General features: G+C 22.4%; 1 protein-coding gene across 1 annotated transcript in view; it reads right to left on the bottom strand.

Moving 5' to 3' along the window:
• Window positions 1-12,949, bottom strand: part of LOC113556984 (oxidation resistance protein 1) — a 157,203-nt gene that overhangs the window by 138,834 nt on the left and 5,420 nt on the right. The window contains exon 2 of the mRNA XM_026962237.1: window positions 10,001-10,143. Within this exon, the coding sequence (XP_026818038.1) occupies window positions 10,001-10,092 (92 nt within the window). The 5' untranslated portion in view covers window positions 10,093-10,143. The remainder of the gene's footprint in view (window positions 1-10,000; window positions 10,144-12,949) is intronic.

Below are 12,949 nucleotides of genomic sequence, written 5' to 3'. Positions count from 1 at the left end.
AAAAAACTACCTATACCATAAATTATACATGTATTAAAATATATTTATTTAATAGGTAATATAAAATTTTAATTATTACTCAAAATTGATATATTATTATATAAAACTATGATTCCTATATAATATATTCTTATAAAATTAAATTAATAATCGTTAATCAGAAATTAAAAGTTCAAAAGTTCTAAATATAGTAAAACCGCCTTAAAATAGAAAATAACAACAATACCATATATGTATTTTAGTCTCACTAAATGAAAAATCAGTTGTTATCTTTGTTATAACAAAGTTTTACAGTATAATATAATTTAACTTAATTTAATTATATGTAAATAAAATAACTAAAATAAATAAACTTACTTACATACTTCAATTAAAATTGTAAAATAAATAAAATCTGATTGAAAATAAGTATCTGATGACCGTATAGCTATAGAATATATACATATAACTTTTTTCATAACGATAAAATTTGTTCAACTTATATCTATTTTATTATAAATTAAATATTAAAATAAGGCTACAAGTACTACAGAAATATTATTTCAGCAATACATGAGACCGTTTTTAAAGTAATAATTAAGTTTCAGTTTATGAGATATAATCTTGTTGTTACAAAACAACGCTACACAATTTAATATTTGTACAATGATTTACACTGTTATTATTTTTATAATAAAAAAAAATGAATATTAAATGTCACTAAAAATCAAAATGAAAAAGAAAATTAAATTATGTAACTATGTAACTATGTAAAGACGAAAATAAACAATGAAATTATGGTAAACTTAAATAATGAAAATAATTTTTTAAATATAAAATCTTTTCAAATACTTGAATTTCAGTTCATATTAGATATACAACAATCTTTATTTTTATTAGTGCACATTTTTATTAATTCAGCTTCAAGATATTATAAATAAAAAATAATGTTAAAAATTATAAAATACTAACATTCAAACATGATATTGAATTTAATTATGATTTAATGATAATTATTTATTTTTAAAAGTAATAAGTTTATGTTTATCTAATAAACTAAATTAATATCTAGATTTAATAAAATTGAATTAATAATAGTTACCGAATTTCTAAATTGTATATTTTCTGTCAGCCCATATATCAATATAACTATATATTAAAATATAATATATTTCACCATTAAAATATGAAAAGGTTTAGACAAGAAACCGAATACAATTTAATATAATATGTATATTGAAGTAAAATGTTAATATTATAATATATATTTTACTTTACAAATAACCTGATGGCTGATACCAATACACGGAATATTGCACGGAGTTTTGCACGATGATAACTGCTAAGATATAGTCTTGTGTCACTGTACGTTAATGTTAGAAACTTTAAATATCTAGGTATAATGTATATAGAACATTTTCGTTATGACATGAAATAGAAAAATCGAATTGCAGCAAGCTAAAAAAAGTAATACATATAATAAAACAATTAGGTAGTGATATACCATATTAGATTACTTTTCTTAACACTCGTTAAATCTCAAATCGTATATGATATAATATATTGGAATAGTGCTTATGATAATATTCTTACTCAACGAGAAGTTTATAAAAACATATTTATCAGGATCCCAACAAAAAAAAATTGTTAGGTATTCAACCAAGAAATTTTTTAAGAGTTGTATGTTTAAAATATCACAAACTTATGTTTTAAAATTAGTATTTTATACCTGCATAAAAAATATAATTTATTGTCTCCTTCAAACTATAGTATTAATACTAAGTATGTAATAAACAAATATTCCCAAATTTGGTCATTAGAAACTATTTGTCAAAAGGGTTTTGATTTTGTTGGGACTTAGATTTAAAATTCAATGTCCAGTTTTTTTAGATTGCAAGAAGTTATTGTTATTTAAAAAGTAAATCACATGCTGACTAATATGTAAATGTGACGATACTAATACATGAACAAAATTATAGGTACTTCATTAACAAATGTTATATTTGTCTCTAACCCTATCAAATTATATTATTTCTTCTTTTTTTTTTAATTTGTAAACATTTAATATATCATACATTTGAAATGTAAATAACTCCGGGACTTCATATAAATTGAGGTCTAGTAATTTCTAAAAATATTTAAATAAAAAAATAAAAAATAAATGAAAAAATGTAACCATTCATTAATTATTGAAATGTCAATTTTTTTAAAAAAAAAACAAACTAATTTATTTCAAATAAATATTAAAATATCAAACAATTCGTTAAACTGCTCTATAAATATGTATATAATGAAATAGAATTTGTTTACTACTACTTTTATCTTTATAGGGGGGTAAGTATTTTATATTATTATTAGATATTAAGCCATTAGCTTCAATGCGCACACCATATTGAATAACGCCTTCATAGACGCCCCAGATAATAATAATATATTAAGAGCAAATTGTATCGTTGGAAACAAAACCATCACTTTGGGTAACTTGAAACTGAATGATAGATAATTTATGAAAATAAAAATTCTTATAAATAAAATAAAACACATCATAGAATATGACAAAGAACCAAAAATAAGCCACCTGAAGTATATATGTATAGTGTATAGTTCCTTATCATCTTTTTAGATTAAAGGAAATATTTAATCAACAACATTTTTAATATTATTCTATAATATATTTTATATATGAAATCAGTGTGATAATTTTTTTGTTTTTGTTAAAAGTTTAACCAAAGTTATAAATTTATATTATTTAATTGTATTTATATACCTAACAAATCCTTACTCAAAATCGATGATTTCTATTTAAATTATCTAACCTAGGTTAAATTACTTGTTATATTAATTGTATTACTAACAAAAATGTTTGCATCAACATAATTTTAGTGACTAGGTACTACATAACTACTTATACTAAGCTATACTACTTCTCTAAGTACTAATAATAAAAATTATAAGACCAAATTATTAAAAAAATCTCAGTGATATAAACAGGTAAAAATCTATTAGATCTAAAGCTATAATTATTATAAAAATTGATCTATCATTAACTCTACTAAAAATGAATTATTTTCTACTAGCTCCTACTACCTGAACACAACAAAGTAAATTTAAGTAATTCCATTCTCGTAAACACTGATTATCGTAGGAGAGACTTCTACCAACGAGCTATATGTCATTTTCCTGAAGATAAAATGGGTAGTAGAGAGCCAAGACTTTGGTGATATGAACAATTAGATTATATTTGGGTCTAGGTGGAGACTTTGAATATTAATGTGTTGGAGTATAAACGTTGTCTTGCATAATTATTGTAACCTATTAAAAGCTTTAAAAGTATGCACAATAATTACTATTAACATTTTTTATGTTTTTAAGCTATATAACTATTTTAACGTGTTAAAAATAACACATAAATGTAATTATTTTTTCTTAATTTTATTTATTTAAACATGAAGTGATTTTCAAATTGTAATAAATATTTGATACGTGATTTACAATGTAAATATTTTCAAGGACTTCAAGAAGCGTGTCAATTTTTGATTATTTGTCTATTTGTAAGTATATAGATAAAACATTTTATTTTCAGTGAAACTTTTTCTCTTTAAAAATAACACTGAAACACTTGAACATTTAAATTATAGATTTTTTCGAGACACGATGACATTAATACATTATAAATATTTTTTAACAAAACTTAACTAAAAAATATTTGTTTTTAAAATAATGTGTATTTTCCTTGGTAACTCCCGTATTAACCCTTTTCAAACATAAAATAATCGGATATTGTAGTATTGTACAATTAAATAACATATTTAATAAATAAATTTAATTTTTATTTTACATTTTAATTAATAATAATTACTACTATAGATTAGGTCAGGTAGTTCTATACAACCATATAAAGTATCATTATATCCGATTTAAAAACGCCCATTATGTAATGCAATTTTTTTAAAGAATTTATCAAAAAAGACAATGCATTTTATCAACAAAAAATGCTGATTTAAAATTATGAAGAAGACATAATACCTGTATATGTGTCTGTTTTATTAACTTCAATCAACGCATAACACACCAAATTTAATATTCAGAATAATAAATTTTACTTAATTATTTTTAGTATTGAAATTTCCAATATTAAAATGCCCATAACATTCTTTAAAATCTACCTATAAAATCTTTGCGGTGGCCTAGAAAATATTCTTACTTTTAAATTTTCTTATAGATTAGTTTGTTCTAATAATATAAATAATACAGTAAAATAGATTATTCCAAACTTAAAATTTGGTATCATATGTGTTAGTAAGACGAAGATAACAGACGTGTATGGCATCATCTTAAAGTCTTAAAGTGGAATAGAAAATTTATATTTGAAATTAATTATTTCTAAAAATGAATATTAATAATATAATACTAAATTTCTTATAAAAATATATTGACCAAAGATTTATAATCTAAAATTTTAAATGTAATAAACGTCAGAATTTAAATGTATTTACTTTAAATTATGTATATTGTGGTGTTTATGTATTATTATTTATTACTCAAGTATAATTATTTAAATTATTTAAAAAAAAAACCTTAAATAAAATACCAAATTATGTTTTATTTAATGTTTTTTTCTTTGTACAATTCGTAACTAATTTAGTCCACTACCAAAATTTAAACGCACCACACGGTACCGGCTTCAGTCACCTATTGGCTATTACTACCATGATTATATCATAAACATTAAAACATTCAATGTTAAATTAGTGTATAACACCGAGAAACTCTAAGAGTAAAGTTTAGTAAAAGCGTATTGCCATATTATTATTGTCATATTTTTAATAATAAAAAAATTAATAAAAATGCATATAGCATAGATATGAAAATAAAATTATAACAGTTGTTAATAATATTTCAACTTATAACATACCTAATATTTACATATATGTTATAAGCATAAAATTCATTTTTCAAATTCCAATCACTCATAACTCATAATATAACACAAAATATATTCATTTTTAGATCATAGATAATAACCTGTATGATTAAGCATAACTTTATAACCAAGATTCTGAAAAAAAAATTCTAGTTTCATTAAATACATCTTAAATAAGTTAAAGCTGTATAATCTATGAAAAATCGTATCTATAAAAGTAACAAATGTATTTATTTTTAATTGGTGCCTCAATATATAGGGAACCAAGGTAAACTTGCATACAGAGAACATGTTATACTAAGTTTACCGTGTTAGGTGACAAACATTTCAATACCTTATTTTATTAAGTAAAATATAAATTTACTATATTTTATATAATATTTTTAGATTTATTTATTTTACTACATAGAACAATTCAATAGTTATTGATATTATTAAATAACTTAAGTTTTTTTTATATATTTCAGGCCCTAGTTTATATTTTAGATCAAAAAGCACCAAGTAAAATTTTTTTAAACAACATTTTATGTTTTAATACTTACATTATATTATATTAGGTATGTAGGTATCGTTATTTAGAATAAGGAATATTATTGAACGCTCAACAGTGGTGATATTAATTGAAAAGCTGGTGAAAAAAAATTACTCGTATACCGTCATGACGAATAGGCGTGCAAAACAAATAATTCTAACCTTAATTGCTATGATCCATCAACGTGCATATGACTTTAAAACAACAAAAAACAAACATAGAACAACCTTCAAACAAAACCCAACATCAACATTACAAATATGGCTGTTTATCATTGAGCTAGAAGACCTTTGATACCGGCATTGTACTTAATTGAATTTGAACACTTAAACATGTTTAATTTATCTTTTACTCGAATAATAACAAGGATATTTTTCGTGAATACCGACCTATTTGAAAATACTAGTGTTCACATCAATCAATACGCTCATATATGTATAGTAGTATAATAGATATATAGGTATATATAATACATTAAGTATATTACAGAAAAGGTTATAGGGATATTGGCTGATTGCTCAATTTAATACAGTCGGCGTGGGAATTAGGTTGCCTATTGAAACAATATGATTACATTTTTTTCTATTATTCTATTGTTCTAATGTAAGTAAAGAACATCTACTTAAAAAGTTGTAAATTAATTTTATGATTTAATTTTTCTGTTAAATGTCAAATGCTTATTAAATGATTTAAATTTATTTTAAAATAAAAGTTATATATTAATTTAAAATATTTGCTTGACCTTATTTAGTATTTTGAATAAAAAGCAAGATTTAATTAGAAATATAAAAATCAATTATTTTAAAACGTTATAAATCTTTTATTTTATTACCATCTTATTATATTACCCATATTATCGTATTATTAGTATTATTATCATAATCATATTCATTTGAAAAAGATAATAGGCCCCACTAAAAAATTGATGAGGCCCATAAGTTTTATCTATTACAACCATATCAAACTAAGTTAGCAATAGCTTACAAATATAATAATATTACTAAATATATTAAGTACATACTGCATATAAGTATAATAAATTATATGAATAAAAAAATGATACTAAATATAATATAGTTTAAAAATAATTGATATATTTATGATAGTTGAATATAAAATAAAAATATATACTTAAATTCTTCAACCCTTCAACCCTTTGAATAAACCAATATAAGATGTAGAGTTAGAAGTAAATATTTTAAATTTTACCGGCAAAAAAAAATTAACATGAATATTTATTGGTTTCAATTTTTAAATAATTAAGTATTTTAAAACTATATGGGCCGTATTTATAATCAATTCCTAAGTCTAATCTTATCTTTTACTTTTAAAAGTAATGCTTAATCATAAGTATTCATAAACAGGCTTAAGTCATACTTTTAAAAGTTATAAGCAAAAGTAATTCTTATTCTTATTTTGATAACCAAAATCATGGTCACACATGGTTATAGATTGTTATCACTCATTATCACTGTTATTACTTACGAATTTTATATTATTATACGACATTCGTTTTAATGTAAATAAATTTTTAAAAAAAATATTTTTTTTTTTAAAATACAACTAGACAAAATGGGTAAAGGACTTGCCTATTCAGCATCCGAAAAATCTTTAATTATTGAATTGATACAATTAAATAAAGTGGTGGAAAATAAGAAAACCTATGCATTTAGCATTCACGATAAAAACAAAGCATGGGAAAGTATTACCAAAACGCTATAAATTACGAAACGTGAAAAAACACTAAAAACGCATTTCATGTAAAAAAGTAAAAAGTTGAAAAATTGTAGTTTCTTCTTTACTTTTTAAATTATAATGAAACTATAAACAATAATACTTGTATACAATACATAGTATGTTCATTTCATACTTGTAGGTATCACTAATATTTTTCAGTTCAGTACTCGAACATTATTTATTCTGCGCGCTACGAGGATAAATAGAAATTTTCACTTGGATCAAACATTTATAATTAAGACTCGGGGATTACCAGTCATGGTAGAAAAATGACAAATAAATACATGTATTATGATACATCTATGATGTTTTTAATTTTGGGGAAAAAAATTAAATATTATTTTTATTTTTATGCATAAAGATATATATTTTATACTATCATGATACATAATTAATTAATCGAATATAATCTATATTATTCGAAATTCAAATAATCGAATTACTGAGGTTTGTTTTTAATCGGTTATTAATTATTATTAAAAACAAAAATAGAAAATCTTAAATTTAAAAATGGTTGTTTGTTTGTTTCGTCATAAAAAATGCTGAATTTCTGTTGATAAATGATCAAAAAATGCAACGCTAGACGAAACAGTTATATAAAGTTGATATGTCGGAAATATAATTTCTACACTAAATCAGAAAACAAAAAATATTATTTATCCTCACGCTAAATGTTAGCATTAGGCAGCCAAATTTAACAAGGATGCATTTTGTACGGGCAACGAAATGCACGAGGTTTAGCTAGCACAAATATATTATTATTATTTATTTTTATATTACATCCATAATAATTATTATCGAAAAGCGATTAACTAATTGAAAGTTTAAGTTAAGCTAAAAAAATTCCTTATTTTTAATTTTTTAAATTAAATAGTTAATTAATTTTCTAGTCAGCTTAACAACTTGACTAATTTATATTACTTATGAAATAACTTAGCTTTTACAACTGACTTCAAATTAATCCATCAAGTTTAAAATATATAATATTTTTTTTTTTTAGTTTTAATAGCTTTATATACAATTATTAAAATTACTATACACGGTTTAAATTTTAAATTAACATAATCTAATACTATAATAATACTAATAATAGTAATATATAATTATAATAACTATAATTTTTCTATATTATTGATAGACACAAAGTACTATTTATGTGATCCACACACTAATTAACAAAGTAGATTCACTTTTTTTTAAACTGATCTAAGTTAATATGTTTTCCTACCTATATTAACTTTAAATTTAGTAAATTGAATTTATTATTAATAATCATTAAATAAATTAAATAAATGTTTCTATTTTAGAATTTTTATTATTTAATTATTGTATATTATCCGGTTGAGTTAGAAATAATATTTGATTATTTATTTATAAAATCTAAATCAAATGATTTAAAACTAATATCTATTATAGTATTTATTAGCATATATTAAAAATATTCAGCATTTTTTAAGTTATAATTTTATTATCACCAAACTATAAACATATCATCGCAAGCTATCACGTACCTATCATAAGCAAGTAGACACTGATGCAATTGGATTATACAGTTTGAAAATTAGTATGTACTCTATGCACGTGTTTCTGGACACTGCCTTACCTATTTTCACAATCTAACTATTGAATTCTAACCACGATCAATTTCGCAAATAATTTATCTTACGTTGTTTAGAAAACAAAGGACAAAAACAAGTTGGAGATTATTGTTTTAAATAATATTAATAAGATAATATTTTATTTAGTTATTTTCTTGTGACTTGTTCTCAAAAAAATAACATGAAATGTACATTTATATATAATTGCACATTCTCTAAACGCATTGGTGTGAAAGCCTTTTCTTCTGACCTTTTAGTGACATTTCAATTGCTAATAAAATTTTATTACAGTCTTTAATGTTTTTAGTGTCGTTTGAAAGGGTAGAAAATCAGAAGTCATACACAGAATATCTGTTTGAACAGGATTTATTGTGGAAATACAATAAATAATTCGTTATAGCAAGATACTTATAGTATAAAATATTATATTAAGATACTTATTAAATCTTATAAAAATAAGAATTTAAAGAGTATTAAATATTATTTTTGTATTAAAAGAAACATAACTAACAAAATTTCATTAAAAATATAAGAGATTTAATAAAAAAATCACTAAACCAAATAGTTTAAGTTTTAATTTAACCAACTACCACTTTTGATAAAATACAATAAATATCTATAATATAAAACCCAAATCATAAAATTACAATTTTCTCAACACATATTGTATTTCTCTGTTACAAGTTAACTGAATATTTGATTAAACTAATCATTTAAATTGTTAATATACATTTAACGAACATAACAAATACTCTATATCCAAAATCACACCTTAAATATGCGCATATTAGCTATACACTATTTATAAATACTTAATATTAAACTAAAATGGAATAAATAATATACAACGAGAGAATAATATTTTGAAGCAGACCCCTAAAGTCATAAATAAAAAGCACGTGTCATTGTTTGAGAGTGTGTGTGTGTGTGTGTGTGTAACTGTGTAAGTATCGATTCTTAGCGGCAATTTTCTTTATAAGGGCTAAGATAAAAACAAATATTCTCTATATGATTTATAGTTTTTACTTCCTTTCTGTTACAGAAGAAAACAATCTGTTACAGAATAATATAATTTTTCTGACCACCATGCGAACTTAATATGTAAAAAGAGGTTAACCTAATTAATTGAAAAAATTATAAAAATACAAATTATTTTTTAACCACTTACCTGAAATAAGTGGAGATCATTCGATTTCTATAGATTTTTAATTTATTTATTTTTGTACTCACTGCCAATTAAAGCTGCCTGTAATTCCTTCTCGAAGTCGATCCTTAAGAGATCTTTGTCTTGAAGGTCCTGAACCACCTGTAAACGTAGCCATTCTTTGATTGTTAGATGATGATTTCTGTTGAATTAGTAGATGATATTTAAACTATAATTAAACATAAATATTTAAATTAGTAATTATTTTTCTATAAATTTATTTTTAGAATATACCAAACATTTGTATACTTTAATTAGAGATATTTTGTCTATCTTATTTTTATTATAAAAATAATACGTAAATGTAAAAAATTAACAAAAGTACCTAAATTATTCACTAAAGAAAATATTTCAGTATCTTATAAAATTAAAAGAAATTTCAGAAAAATGAAGACGATTAAAGGTTTTATACTACAGATTCGTAAAATCGGTTTATCATAAATAATAAATCAAACTTGAAATTAATTTAATTAAATTTTTAATAATATAATTAATCCAAATATAATATAAAATAATTTCCTCAATAATTGCATCTAGCGGAACCCTTGAGATTCTCCAGCAGAACCCTAAGGTTCCGCGGAACATACTTTGGGAAACGCTGTACTAACATATACTTATATTAAACTTTAATTCTGATAATATTTTTTATTTTCCTTGCATTATTTATGTAAATACCTAAATACAAACTAACACGTCGTCATGATATTATCATAGATTATATATTGCCGTTTTTTAAATATTTGAAGTACCGAAAATCGTTAGAAATGTAAAAAAAAATAAACTAAACTAAATATGACTTATAAAGAAGAGAATTGACATTTTCAGGTAAAAAAAAATATTATGAAGATCGACTGTTGCTTGCCGCTAATATTCCATATTTTTTATCGAATAGATAGATGTCAACAATCAAATTTCAACTTCTACCCTACATCCACCAATTTCTAAGCCTGTTTACGAGCTGTCGAAAACCGACACTCTACGAGTGAAGACGGATTTTACGCAACTCGAGAGATGTCGTTTGTAATGAGAAAACTTTGACAAATAGTGGATGTAATATGTTTGCCAATAGATAAGATCACATAGTATGGAGAATGGTAAAGGTATTTCTGAAGACAAAATAATAACCAAGTTGTAACTTACATTCAAATTTATTCAAACCATCATTCACTACTTATATTTCAATCTATGCTAATGTAAAGTAATTAAAATTACATAAATTGAAAATTATTTAAAATGCCTCGTACCATTCTTATTTTTATTTAGATACATTTTTTTCTAATATAATTAATATTTGAACACTGTACAAAATAAACATACGTACTTATACATAGTCACATTTAGTGGTATATCTAGAATTTTTTTAGGGGAGAGGTGTACACACTGTCTAAAATGTTACCAAATATACGATCAAAAAGAAAAAAATAGCAAATATGGCCAACGAGGGGGCCATGGCCCCTGTGCCTCGTGGATACACCAATGGTCACATTATATTATACAATATATATGCAATACTAGACAGTACCTTATTAAATACTGATATTTAAGATGCGTACTTGATATAGGTACAATTGTATCTTTTATCTTATATTGGTATACGTAATTGTATAGTATTTCTTATTCAAATACTTTTTTGACTTATATAATTGTATCTAGTATCTTTTTATGATTAAGATGCAAGTTAAATAAAAAAATGATGTTTTATTTATTTATATAATAATAGTTTTCCAAATTACTCATAACAAGTTTTTGAATTTGTAATGTTCGAAAGTCTAACTTAGATCAAAATAACTGCCAATAATACATCAGCGATAAAACTTCGTTAGTCATTAATTTCCAAACTCATCAATCATCATGTACATCATAATAAATTTACTTATTTTTTTAAGAATATTAAATGTAAGATTAAGAATTAAATATTGCAATATATGCAATGCATTTAATAAAAAACATTAAAAGTATTAAGTATCTTGTATTTATACATTTATATTTAATGTATAAATACAAGTTTTAAAATTAAATAATGGGAAATTCAAAATATCATCATCATATAATTTCTTAAAAATATATGCTTTGAAAGAAATCCCTTAAATTTTATAAAACCTGAAAAAAATTAATACAATAATTATCGAAGCTATAGAGATTCTCTTGAACAGAATCGTAGAACTTAATCTCACTATTTAACAATAAGGCCCTCCTTAATAACTTACATTTAAGAAAATGAAGTGTATATACTTATTCAACAATAGACACAAATATGATCCATTGAAATTTTTATCCATCAAAATTTCACATATCGTATTATTATATAGTTTACAGAAGGGTATAATACGATTTTTACAATTTTTAATAATATTTAATTACAAAAATCTTATACTCTAATGATTCGTCTTATAAATCATTTTTGATAAAATAGCTATTTTAATTTATAAGAATCTATTCTATTGCATTTTTATTAGTATAAAATATTGATTTAATAACACATTAACAAAAATAATTAGATCATGTTACCTATTAACTTTTTTCCATGATTGTGTCAAATAGACTTAGTTGACTCAATAACCAATCACTCATAAAAAATACTGGAAATAACGATTTATGAAAAAAATAATCTATAATTGGACTTTGAAAAGTTGTATTGCACATGCACAGTTCTCGATAGTATAATATAAACAATTCTTTAAAATAAAAATCAATGCATTAAATATACTACGGCTAAAAATGAAACACATTAGATGTACACAGTATGATTTACCAAGCATTATCAACTTTATTTTTCAAATAAAAATAAATGTATTAAAATTCTGACTTTTTAAATTTTTAAATATAACAACCATATTTTTAAAAATTTTAAATAAACCATATTCTTAAATTCAAGAAATTATATACTACTTAAGAAGTTATTTTGAGGAAGTAAAATCTTCTATTTTTCAAAAAAAAATATTTTTTTATTGTATATTATTTAGTGGATATTTTTT

This window comes from Rhopalosiphum maidis, chromosome 1 (genome assembly GCF_003676215.2).
Source record: "Rhopalosiphum maidis isolate BTI-1 chromosome 1, ASM367621v3, whole genome shotgun sequence".
NCBI classification, from domain to species: Eukaryota; Metazoa; Arthropoda; class Insecta; order Hemiptera; family Aphididae; genus Rhopalosiphum; species Rhopalosiphum maidis.
The sequence above is the reverse complement of the archived record's forward strand: the minus strand, read 5'-3'. Positions and strand labels throughout refer to the sequence as shown.